General features: G+C 49.6%; 1 protein-coding gene across 1 annotated transcript in view; it reads left to right on the top strand.

Annotated features, from left to right (window-relative positions):
* kynu (kynureninase) overlaps positions 1-13,440 on the top strand; it is a 207,809-nt gene that overhangs the window by 176,864 nt on the left and 17,505 nt on the right. Inside the window, exon 13 of the mRNA XM_038789947.1 lies at positions 11,417-11,647. Coding sequence (XP_038645875.1) covers positions 11,417-11,647 — 231 coding nt within the window. The remainder of the gene's footprint in view (positions 1-11,416; positions 11,648-13,440) is intronic.

Here is a 13,440-nt window from a genome sequence, read left to right on the forward strand (position 1 = left end):
CATCCCTGCATGCGACCGTGAGACTGTAGCGCGCGGTCCCGTCCTCTGCCCGGGGGGATTGTGAGGGTGACCCGGGGGGAGGGGGGGCACACTCACCTTGGGCTGGCATAATACCACCCCTCACACACACAGCGGCGCTCAACGCACATGACACCCCCGCACGCTTCGGACAGAGCACAAAGGCAGCTTCTGTAGGTGTGAAAGTGATTTTAATAACAAACAATCCATCCACGTGCCCCAGCCCCTATAACTCGTCTGTGCCCTGCACTCATGCCAACTTACTCAGTGTCTTAGCACAGCTGCCTCACGGCGCTGAGGTCCCAGGTTCGATCCCGGCTCTGGGTCACTGTCCGTGTGGAGTTTGCACATTCTCCCCATGTAGATTTATAGAACAGTACAGCACAGAACAGGCCCTTCGGCCCTCGATGTTGTGCCGAGCAATGATCACCCTACTTAAACCCACGTAACCCGTATACCCGTAACCCAACAATCCCCCCATTAACCTTACACTACGGGCAATTTAGCATGGCCAATCCACCTAACCCGCACATCGTTGGACTGTGGGAGGAAACCGGAGCACCCGGAGGAAACCCACGCACACACGGGGAGGACGTGCAGACTCCACACAGACAGTGACCCAGCCCGGAATCGAACCTGGGACCCTGGAGCTGTGAAGCATTGATGCTAACCACCATGCTACCGTGAGGCCCCAAAATTAAATTTAGAGTACCCAATTATTTTCTTTTCCAATTAAGAGGCAATTTAGAATGGCCAATCTACCTATCCTGCACATCTTTGGGTTGTGGGGGTGAAACCCACGCAGACACGGGGAGAATGTGCAAACTCCATACGGACAGTGACCCAGGGCCGGGATTCGAACCCGGGTCCTCACTGTGCCACCGTGCTGCCATGTCTGCATGGGTTTCACCCCCACAACCCAAAAATGTGCAGAGTAGGTGGATTGGCCACGCTAAATTGCCCCTTAATTGGAAAAAATAATTGGGTAATCTAAATTTTTAAAAAAACTTACTCAGTGTCTAATTGTTTGGCCTTATGGGTCTTTTGACTATGTCTAGGTGGTTCCCCAGACGGTACAGCAGAACTGGAGGTGGACTCCTGTGATTCCTGCCCTGTGACTCGGGATCCCTTTGGCGGCTGTTTCCTGGGGCGGCCCGGCCTAGATGGGCCAGGCTGCGGTTCGGGTGACTGGGATGGCGAGCTGCCAGCCTGTCCTGCTCATTGCTCACCAGATGCACTTGGGACGGAAGGGGGGGAGTCGGAGGTGTCACGGTGCTCTGGGGCCTCCCCTCCAGGGGGACCCAAAACGGGCCCCAGCATCTCCTCTTCCCTCGGGCTGACCGATGGGCCCCGGGCCTCTACATGGGTCAGAGATGCGAACGGACCGACCATCCGACACCCCCCCAACACCTAGCGCTGCCAGTCCTGGAGGCCCACCCTGCTATCGACAAGGATCTGCATGTTTGCAGCCATGGAGCTCAGGGAGTTGCCGATTCTTGTCTGTGTCTGGGCGACGCCGGCCAGCACCTGGGCAATGGCGCCGATACCCCCCAACGATGGTCTGCTGAGAATGGGCCACTGCCTGCAGAGACTAGGCCATGGCCTGCTGAGACTGGGCCAGGGCGTGGAGTGCCTCTCCGATCTGCCGCTGGCTCTGGCTCATGGCTTCCTGTAAGAGGGCAGCCATGTCCTGGGCCACAGACGCCACCTGCACGGAAAGCCCCAGGCCTTGCATACTGCTCCCCATGTCTGACACCGTTGCACCCATTGCCTCCACCGCGGACGCCACCCGTGCGTTTTCGGCCTGGGTGGCACGCATGAGCGGCACCACTCCCAGCTCCTGGACGTGGGTGCACTCCTCCACCTGCGTCTGCAGCCGCCGCAAGCCAGCCGTCACCCCCTTCGATCGTCCCTGGTTCCGTGACTGCATCGGGTCTGTGGGTGGGTTTGATAACTCCAGGGACCCGGGACCCTCTGGGCGGCAGATGGTTGCTGAGGCCGGCCTGCCCTCCGACCGACCGGCCCCTCGGCAGCTATGACTCGGGATCCCTTTGGCGGCTGTTTCCTGGGGCGGAAATGCGCAAATCAATCTGCCTTTACTCTGCGTTTTTTTGTACACTGCGCATGGGCGGCTTGCCCATGCGCAGAAGGCAAAATGGCTGATTTTAACTGCGCGTGCACGGCTTCTGTTTCCTGCGCATCCGTATATGCAGATTTTCATCTTTTGTTCCCCGGAGACTGTAAAATATGCTCAGACGACATTTTACAATGGATTTCAGCGTTATTTCGTTGTAAAAAGTTCAAGTTACTTTTTTATTTCGATCTGGACTTTTCAATCACAATTTTCAGAGTTAACCCTTCCTGTTCTGGTTTTGATTGTTTGAGTTTTACATCACTCACTCCCTGTGCAATTTGGTCTCTGGGCATTGAATGTTTTAAAACAGCATTGTTACTGATGTTACAGAAATCTTCAAATTTTTTCAGTATTACTTCTAATTTGGTGCTGTCTTCACCTTTCAAGTATTTAAAGCAATTATAGATTTTTCTAGCTTTCTGTCCCTCTGTTGCACGTAGCAGCGCTATTTTTGTTGTGTCAGAGACTGCTTCATATCATTTGCTGCGATACATATCTCGAACATTTGTTTAAAGCTTTTCCATTTATTACTTAAATTACCGGTTGTGTCCAGCTGCAGTGGAGGTCCAAATTGCAGTAAATCAGAGAACTCTTACAACATCTTTCTTGCCATTTTGGTCTTTCTGTGTCTGCAGCTTGTGTAATCTTATAGTAAGCGTTCTGAAGACAGCCCTGGTACCATGTGTTGTTCCTTGTGTCTTAATAAAGCTCGTAGTCTTAAAGTTGAAGTAGATACTTTATTGTGAGTTTGTTCTCTCTTCAGTGCTTAACTTAAAGTTACATCTGTGCTGCTAGTCTGTCTTGCTACCAGCTCCCGTTCCTGTGAAGTGTGTCCTGACTGCCTGTTCATGTGTATGTAGATCTCTCCCGTACTCCCTCTAGTGCTTGCTCAGTTGTATTGCATCTACACAGATATACAATTACTACACTGGATAGTGGTGTCCTGGGTAGTGGTGTCCTGGGTAGGGGTGTCCTGGGTAGTGGTGTCCTGGGTAGGGGTGTCCTGGGTAGTGGTGTCCTGGGTAGGGGTCTCCTGGGTAGTGGTGTCCTGGGTAGGGGTGTCCTGGGTAGTGGTGTCCTGGGTAGGGGTCTCCTGGGTAGTGGTGTCCTGGGTAGTGGTGTCCTGGGTATGGATGTCCTGGGTAGTGGTGTCCTGGGTAGTGGTGTCCTGGGTAGGGGTGTCCTGGGTTGGAGTGTCCTGGGTTAGGGTGTCCTGGGTAGTGGTGTCCTGGGTTGGAGTGTCCTGGGTTAGGGTGTCCTGGGTAGTGGTGTCCTGTATAGGGTGTCCTGGGTAGTAGTGTCCTGGGTAGTGGTTTCCTGGGTAGGGGTGTCCTGGGTAGGGGTGTCCTCGGTAGTGGTGTCCTGGGTGGGGGTGTCCTGGTTACGGGTGTCCTGGGTAGGGCTGTCCTGGGTAGGGCTGTCCTGGGTAGTGGTGTCCTGGGTAGGGATGTCCTGGGTAGTGGTTTCCTGGGTAGGGGTGTCCTGGGTAGGGGTGTCCTGGCTCAGCTGCGATGGGGGCCTGTGGCTGCCCCCTCGTCGCTGGGTGTTGCACGCCTGCATCGCCGCACTCGCACGAGACTGGGGCATCATCTCTGTGTTGCTCTGGAACTGTCCTTGTCTCATGGCTACCCTGGGGTGTCCTGGGGGCGTCGCGTGCCGGAGGGACCGGGTCTCTCCCTCTCTCGTGGCCGCCCTGGGGGCGTCGCATGACAGAGGGGCCGGGTCTCTCCCTCTCTCGTGGCCGCCCTGGGGCGTCCTGCGGGTGGTCGGCATCCGCGGGACGGGTGCTTTGACGTTTGGTCCTGCAATGCACAATACAGCATGCATGGTTAGACACGCGGGCGGTGATCGGGGGATATGGGGGAGGGGGATATGGGGGATGGGAATATGGGGGAAGGGGGATATGGGGGAAGGGGGATATGGGGAATATGGGGGAGGCGGATATGAGGGAAGGAGGATACGGGGATATTGGGGAAGGGGAATGTGGGGGATATCGGGGGAGGGGAGATATGGGGGAAGGGGGATATGGGGGCTATTGGGAGGGGCGATATGGGGGAGGGCGGATATGGGGGAAGGGGAAGGGGGTCTCTTGGTGGTGCGCCCCCGACCTCTGCATCGGCAACCTCCCAGTCCTCGGGTCCACCTGCCAGTTCCAGGGCCCTCTCCTCATGAACGGTGAGTGGTCTCTCATCAGCCGTGCCCCCTCCGGTCCTCTCACGTTCCCTGTTGTTGTGTGCATGTTTCTCCTGTGGGGGTTGGGCGGGTGGGTGGCAGTGATGAATGGCAACAGTGTTAGGCAGGGATATACATGCAGGCCAGCAGTAGTGCGTATATTGGCAGAGGTGCACAGCACATTAGGGTTAGGGTTAGTTGCACCTGGGGGTGTGCCGCACATCGGAGGGGGGGGGGGGGGTGGGGGGTACTCACCTTGGCTGCCCTGACAAGGTCATTCAACTTCTTGGAGGACTGGGCGCCTGTCTCGGTGTCACAGCAACAGCGTTGACGGCCTCTGCCACCTCCCTCCACAGGCACCGGCTGAGGCGTGGGGAAACCCTGCGGCCTTGTCCAGGTTACAGGACCTCCCTCCTCTGCTCTACTGCGTCCAGGAGCACCTTGATGTCGCGCTCCTGGAATCTCGGAGCTGCATGCCAGGTTCCGGCGATCGTGCTGATTACAGGAGAACCCCGGCCATGGTATGCATAACAATTTCAAATGTGTTCCTGTGCACAGTTCAGTCTTTAAGGTTAACAACATCTTCTTGTTGATCTCCTGGGGTGGAATCGCCCGGGGCCGGAGTCAATCCCGCCTCTAATGTGTCCCGAATCCTCCGCCCCCAAGATTCGGCAGGGGTGGGAATCGCGCCGCACCGGTCGGCGGGCCCCCTGCGGCGATTCTCCGGCCCGCGATGGGCCGAAGTCCCGTTGCTGGCAGGTCTTTCCCGCCGGCGTGGTTTAAATCACCTCTGGTACTGGCGGGATTGGTGGCGCGGGCGGGCTTCGGGGTCCGGTGGGGGGGGGGGTGTGGTGCGATCTGACCTCGGGGGGTGCCCCCACGGTGGCCTGGCCCGTGATCGGGGCCCACCGATCGGCGGGCGGGCCTGTGCCGTGGGGGCACCCTTTTTCTTCCACCCCCGCCAGGGCCTTCACCATGGCGGGGAGTGAAGGAAAAGACCCCCTCCTCTGCGCACGCGCCGGTATGACGTCAGCAGCTGCTGATGCTCCAGCGCATGCGCGGACTTCCGCCAGCCGGCGAAGGCCTTTCGGCCACGGCTGGCGGGGTGCCAAAGGCCGTTCGCACTGTCCAGCGGAGCGGGAACCACTCCGGCACTGGCCTAGCCCCTAAAATGGGCCCCACCGGGTAGGGGAGAATCCCGGCCCTGAGCATTGACCGAATTTGTGATCTTGTTTCCTTTTTCGAAAGACCGGTTTCGAAAGTCTGGTCTTTAAATCACCGACTCTTTCAGCTTTTGGAAATGATGCTTCCTACTCCGTGTGTGTTCTTGTACATTGGCCTGACTGCCAATGCTCATGTCTGCACTGTCGCGTCTGCTACCCGGCCGACAGACTGTGTCCTCGACTCTTTTCTTACCTTTCCTTTTTTTTTGAAAGATCAGCTTTTTCCTTTTCTTTTTCTTCCTAGCTTTAGTACCGTCGTCCATGAAGTTGGTATGGTTCACACTCACACCCGCACTGAGAGCACCATTCTTGCTACTGTTCTCAACCAAGAGCTTAACTGTTTCTGAATCCTTTGCTGTAACAGCTGTTTCTGGACCTTCTGCTGTATTAGCTGCTTCTGGATCTTCTGCTATAAAAGCTGTTACTGGAGCCTTTGCTGCATTGAGGAGTTTTGGGTGATCCATGGTGCTTGTGCTCGAACGCTGTACCACATGCCATTAACCAGTGAGGCATCTAATGTCGACATACGTTTGGACGCGTTCGAAGTTGCAGGCAAGTTTGCGACTTCAGGAATGATCTGCAAACCCTCGGATTCCGGTATCTTAGTGAGACCAATGTGCTCAACATTCGGCATTACTTCTTCACTTTGTGTTTTAGCTTCAATTTGTGACTCATCCTCATCTGATATAACAACACATGTTTCGTCTTTTGTTGGAGAAGCGCACGAAGATGTATCCATTTGTCCTTCCTGCAAGTTTATTTGATGGACTGCCTCGAGTACTTGGGAATCCACTGCAGGAATCATTCCGTGGGCATGCAATAATTTATCGTGCTTCTCTGGAACCAATTTCTCCAAAATGGGGATTATTTCTTCAGTTACCAGTTGGCTGTGCGTAGTTGATTTACTCTCAGCTAATTTGTCTGCTGTTGCATTCTCACTTTCAGCCTTTGCGTACTTCATCTTAGAACTTTCACACTTATTGTTGTCCTGCACAGATTGGATGCTACTTGGTGATCACCTCGTCACTAATTCCAAATAAACTAAATACATTTTCAGAGTCTTCCTCTTCTGGCTCATCATCTGATTCTTCACCCTTCTCTTTGTAATCAGCATCATCATCTGCAATAGCTTCTCCTGTCATGTGTTCATGCAAGAAGTGACCAATTCCAATGTCAGCAGCGAGTCTTGCTGCAGAACCTTCATCCAACTCTCCATGTTCTTAAACTTCAGGAGGACAAAAAAATTTAAGTAAAGAGTCATTTGGTACAGTTTTCGTAACTGTTCTTCCAGTCCCCCGACCCTTATGCTTCTGCTTCATTTCAATAGTTTTCAATGTGATGTTTTTTTCCTTTCTTCCAGTCGATCTGGAACCCTGTGCATCCCGTGCTTTCTGGTTCATGAAAGAAGAAAATGTCTGACTCATCAGGCTGCGACTCCATCTGGTATGTTTTTGTCACTGCTCCATTTGTGAAATACGCATTTGGCTCATACTTAAACTACAGAGTAAAACTCATTCGTTGTCCAGGATCTGAAAATTTCACCTTTAAATCTTGTAAATGCTTTAAGATAGGCTTATCCTGTATCATGCCACTGAGCAATCCACATTTTTGAAAACTGTCAGCCAGAATTCTGGAATTCCTTTCGGCTCCTCCTTTTTGTCATCTTTTTTTCTCTTCCTCCACCTTGACTTTTTCTTTCAGTTCATCTGATAACTCCTCCAGTTCATCTTGTTGCCATTTGCACTCATCATCTGTCGCAGTGCTGTCTGGAATGTACAGCCGCTCACCTAGCTCCAGTGCCTCACACATTTCCGCTCCTATGATAGACTCTCGTTCCGTGTCCACAATTGACTATGGTGTGAACTCTGTTGTGTACCCATGCTTCGAGCTCACATGTGCTTAATGTCACAATTTCATTCCCATTGTAGCCTTGTTTGATTGACGACTTTCAGTTTAACTTGCAGCTCGTTCAAATCTGACAAACAAGGTCCTTGATCCTATGTCGAGCTTCTATTTGATTAATGTGCCATTCACCATCAATGGAATTGACCATCTGTCTTCAATGGTATTAGCATCACCATCATTATTGCTGCAACTGGTTCGTAAAACTTCTTCACTTTGCATGTTCGGACTCATTGTGTCCTCAGTCAAATTCATATCAACAAAAAACAGTCTTCAATGCGTATCTCGTCAATCACGTTAACTGATCCTGTTTGGTCCACTATTAGAAGTGAAAAATATTGCCTTGCAAATGTATTTGTTCTGCCACATTTGGAACATACCTTCCCAAATGCTAGACATTGTTATGGCAAATGTTGATTGCCGCATCGCTTGCATAAAATGACTGACCCGGTCGGCCACTTAAAATGGCCACCTGCACTGAGACAAAGTTGCTTATTCGGCTGATTCACTCAGCTTCTGGCGCAGGCACTTTCTTCCTCATTGGCGCCAAAATGTTTCAGATTGACCTTACTAAATTGCTGTGCAACGAGCTTGCTTGCATGACAAATCTTGATTGTTGAAGCTCATCTTCCCTTAATAGCCTCTGGCGTACCTTGTCATTTGCTATCCTGATCGCAGATCATCGAAGACTTTAATGTACTAAAATTGCACGATTGCACCTTCATCCGCAAGTCGGTTTGAAAACTATTGAACGATTTACCTGCTTTCTGAGCACGCATGCAAAAGATATAGGGCGCGATTCTCCGCCCCCCACGACGGGTCGGAGAATAGCGGGAGGGCCTTCCCGACATTTTTCCCGCCCTCCCGCTATTCTCCCCCCCCCCCCCCCAACTCCCGATACGAATCGCTGCCGCCGTTTTTTTATGGCCGGCAGCGATTCACAGCTGATAGATGGGCCGAAGTCCCAGCCCTTTACGCTGTTTTTACGAACGGCAAACACACCTGATCTGGCCGTTCGTAAAAACGGCGGGAACAACTCGCTTTTTATAACCATGGCACCGATTGGCACGGCAGTACCACGGCCGTGCCAAGGGTGCCATGGGCCCGCGATCGGTGGGCACCGATCGCGGGCAGCGGGCCCGATGCCCGCGCACTATTTCTCCTTCCACCGCCCCGCAGTATCCATTCGCGGGGCGGCTGAGGGGCATCCCGGCCCGCGCATGCGCGGGTTTCGCGCAAATACGCGATGACGTCATCCGCGCATGCGCGGGTTGGAGTCTTCCAATCCGCGCATGCGCGGCTGACGTCATATGACGCGTCAGCCGGCGCTAACTCCGGCAAGCGGGCTTAACGAAATTCGTTAAGCCCGTGATGCCGGAGCTTACGGCGTCGGGCTGCTAGCCCCGACCGGGGACCAAAATCGGTTCCCGGTCGGGAAGGGGCGCGCTGGCGTCAAACCCGCCCGGGTTTTACGCCAGCCTTACGATTTCTCCCGTTTTGAGAGAATCGCGCCCATAATGTTTGAACGTTTAATTCTTTTCGGGGAGCAATGTCGAGCAAAGTATTTTATTACTTCGTCGAAGCTTTTGCTGTCCGTCTCACTGCGAATGTGAAAGTACTATCAATTTTGATGGCTTGCGGGCATGCTACTATGAGCAGCAAAAGCAATATGCCTCCCGTCAGGCTGCGCCTGCAGGCCAAGGGCTGCAGCATAGAGTTTGAATTGCTGCTTAAAAGTACGCCAATTCTCGTCTACATTGCCGTTGATTTGAAGCTGCTGAGGTGACTTCAGATCTTCCATCTCGAACTTCACAGTCTTTCCATGCATTGAGTTCCAGTTGCCAGTAGTTTACCAGGTAGGTGGAAGAATTTTCTTTTTTCTTTCTTCGGTCTGTTTCGTCCCGTCTTCTCCATAGTTATCTTCAATTGTTCCACACACCTGATACCATGTTATGTTGTGTGTTGTAGCTGTGGTAAAGATGCACACAGAACATCTAGTTCTTTACTCGTAAGGTAGTTTATTGGCAAAATGAACACATGGAAAGATAACCAAAGAAACTATAGTACAGACAGTAATAATTAGTGAAATCTCCTCAGGCTACGTCTAATGCGACTGTCCTCTGATTCGACTTACTGCCGATTGCCCAATCTCTGGAGTCACATGTTGGATCCCTGTCACCACCTGCTGGTCAGAGGTCGTATATCTAACTATGTACATTACTATGCATATGCATTTCACCACATACCTCATCTCTTAAATCTGTGCTCCTTTGTTATTGACCCTTCTATTAATAGAAAAAGTGCCTTCCTATCCACCCTATCTATGCCCCTTATAACTGTGTGCACTTCTATCAGGTCCCATCTCAACCTTTTCTGCTCCGAGGAAAACAGCCACAGCCTATTCAATCTTTCCATAGAGCTCTGACCCTCTAGCCCAGGTAAATCTCCTCTGCAGTTTCCCCCGTGCAGTTACATCCTTCTTATAATGTGGTGACCAGATCTGCATGCAATGGTCCAGTTGTGGCCAAACAAGCGATTTATACAATTCCAGCACGACCTTCCTGCTCTTGCATTTTAGGCCTCAGCCAATAAGGGCAAGTACCCCCTATGCCTTCTTAACCACCTTATCCACTGCCTTGCTACCTTTAGGGATGTGAGGATGTGTTCTCCAAGGTCGCTCTGATCTTCAGTACTTTCCAGGTTCCTATTATTTAATCTTGTGCCTTGTTAGGTCTCCCCAATGACATCAGCACTGTTTGAATTACAGTTAAATTGTCAGTGTAGAGTTCAGGCACAAATTTCACATCCATACCAACAACTGATATTTTAACATAAAAGGTTTAAAAATCAGTAGTTAAATTAATTAAAAATCTACTGATAAAATTTGTTCTTTTGAAGTTTCCCCCAGATTTTCCTTTGGAGCACAATGCATTCCAGGACAAATGGAACCCTCATATCAGTTATCTTTAACTTAAAAAAAACAGCAGGTCTCAGTTAGCAATGTAATTTAATGTATGCATATAGAACATGGCTGAATTTTGACAGGCAATCTATCAAAATAGCAGGATAGGTAACAATTACCATTTTGTAGTATTACAGTCCTTTTAAGTAAACTAAAAATTCAATCTGCATAGCTAATGCAAAAATTATACATAACTTGAAAAATTTGCATTCATCTGAATTTCAAATAAAATCCTTCCTTTGTCAAGGGGTCGTGGTGTAGAAGGTTATGGAAGTTAGTTGAAGAGGCATTTTACTATTTCCTCTTCTCGACGAGGGATATTCATTCTGCACTCATTTTATGGACACTCAATGTCCCCCAAAGCCTCCAAAATTGGAGACAGGAAGCACGTCCATATTTTCACCTTGAGTGCGTCACTCACTATATTGGATAAGTTGATTCCAATGGTGTTGGGAGCACACATCAGGGACATTCAAGGATGCAAATAACATGTTGCAGGATCAGTTTTCCATTTTTAAATGCCCTTGTGTTTCATGCACCATGTACAATCATCACAGCGGGTAAATCCAGGAAAGATACCAATCAGCCACGACCTGATTGAATGGTGAAATTGAGAGCCTGAGTGACTTTCTTTTTTTTGTAATTGGGAGTGATTTGCGATTTCCAAATTCTTTAACCTGTAATTTGTTCTCTTTAAATCTGGGCTGTTCCTTTGCGCATAACAATTGAAGATAATTTGTGAAATGTCAGGATGTAAAGGTGGAATAGTCAGAAAGCTATATCTGAGTCGAATGAGGTTGTCTTTTCCAGGGCGAATGTTCCAGCTTGTTTCTCTAGAATTGTTGCAATGCACGAATACAAGGAAAATTATTCACTGTAATATTTTACATGGGCAAAATTAATGTTTAATCCAAAAATGTTGTCATGCTTGTATTACTGCAAAATGTGATGTATTTACTGTGTGACTTTGGCAAATATATCTGTGATTAATTCCATTTATTTCAGATCTTCAATCAAACTGACAAGAAAGCACTACGGAGAAAATCTGTTTTACTTACTGGTTACTTGGAGTGCCTGATCAAGCATTACCATTCAAAGGTTCCAGATAATCCTCAGAAGCCATATGTCACTATCATTACTCCTTCTAATATTGAAGAACGAGGCTGCCAGCTCTCATTGGTTTTTTCATGCCCTATCAGCTCGATTTTCATGGAATTGCAAAAAAGAGGAGTTGCAGTAAGTCGTGTTTTGGCATTTGGTGTTTACTGCTGGTCACGATTCAGGATTGCCATAGATACGCTCTCAAGTACAAAAGTAACTTTTACGTCCCTGATTTATATGGGAGCTGCATTGCATTGCCCTTGATCTACTTGCACCCCCCCCCCCCCCCCCCCCATAATATCGGAAATGATGAAGATATTCCTGGGCAATGCGGATTGGATACTTGTGCTATTTAGACACCTGGGGGTAGAAATCCATATGCTGATGCTTCTTTCCACCTTTCATGTGATGTGTATGTCACTGGCTCAGCCAACATTTTCTGGCCATCCCGAATTGTCCTTGAGAAGCTGGTGGTGAGCTGAAGTTCCCATTCATTTCCTGCTGTTGCCCTTCTAGGTGGTAAAGTTTGAAAATTTGGATGGTGCTATTGAAGGAACATTGGTGAGTTGCCACCATGCAAATTATAAATGGTGTACACTGCTGCCACTGTGCGTTGGCCATGAGAAGAGTGAATGTTGAAGGTGGTGGATGCCAATCAAGCAGGCTATTTTGTCCTGGATGGCGTGGAGCTTCTTGAGTGTTATAGCAGCGCTCATCCAGGCAAGTGGAGGGTTAGGGTTCTCACTTGTGTCTTGTAGATGATGGACAGATATTGCTCTTATAGCCACAGTATTTTTATGGCTGGTCCAGTTCTGTTCCTGGTCAGTGGTAACACCCAGGATATTGATTTTGGGAGATTCAGAGATGGTAATTGTTATATATGTGGAATATTGTAATTGGGTGCAATGTCTCTTTACGAGTCTCGTCATATGAAGGCCATGACATCATAGGCTACTGTTTGGGTACACAGAGGGAGAATTCTGTATTACCTAACAGCACATCTTTCAGGACTTGTGGGAGGAAACCGGAGAACCCGGAGGAACCCCAAGGAGACACATGGAGAACATGCAGACTCCGCACAGTCACTGACCCAAGCCGGGAATCAAAACCTGGGACCCTGGAGCTGTAAAGGAACAGTGCTAACCACTGTGCTACCGCGCCACAGATGGCATGCAGAAAGAGTTTTGGATTGGGGAAAGGCTATTTTTATTAAAATAAGACAGAATCTGGCCAAAGTAGACTGGGAACAGCCACTTCTGGGTAAATACTCAGCAGAACAGTGGGGGCATTCAAAATGGAATTGGTGAGAGTACAGGTATAACATGTTCTCTTTTGGATTAAATGTAGGAACAACAAGTCCAGTGAACTCTAGATGTCGAAGAATATTCAGGAAAGAAATGATAGGCCTTTAGTATTTATAAAGGGAGCAAATATACAGAGACCCTTGTAGAGTATAGAAAGTGTAGGGGAGGATCTCAAAAAAGCAACTAGGAGAACAGCGGGGACATGAAAAGCTCTTGCGGGTAAGATTAGGAAAAGTCCAAAGATATTCCATAAGTCTATCAAGGTGAAGAGGAGAAGCATGGAAAGAGTAGGACCCATTAGGGACCAAGAAGGTAACCTGTGCATCGAGCTGGATGACATTGGTGAGGTGATAAATAAGTACATCATATCTGTCTTCACTTTGGAGAAGGAGGATATGGGTGCAGAGTTCAGACAAAGGGACTGTGAAGTTCTTGAGCAGTTTGACATAGGGAGTGATAAGGTACTGGATGTTTTGGTGGTCTTAAAAATGGACAATCCCCAGGCCCAGATCAGTTGTATCCCAGGCTGCTGTGGGATGTAAGGGAGAAAGTTACAGGGGCTCTGACCCAAATTTTTAATTCATCTCTGGCCACAGGGGAGTTACCAAAGGACTGGACATCAGC

This window comes from Scyliorhinus canicula, chromosome 2, assembly GCF_902713615.1.
Source record: "Scyliorhinus canicula chromosome 2, sScyCan1.1, whole genome shotgun sequence".
Classification (NCBI taxonomy): Eukaryota; Metazoa; Chordata; class Chondrichthyes; order Carcharhiniformes; family Scyliorhinidae; genus Scyliorhinus; species Scyliorhinus canicula.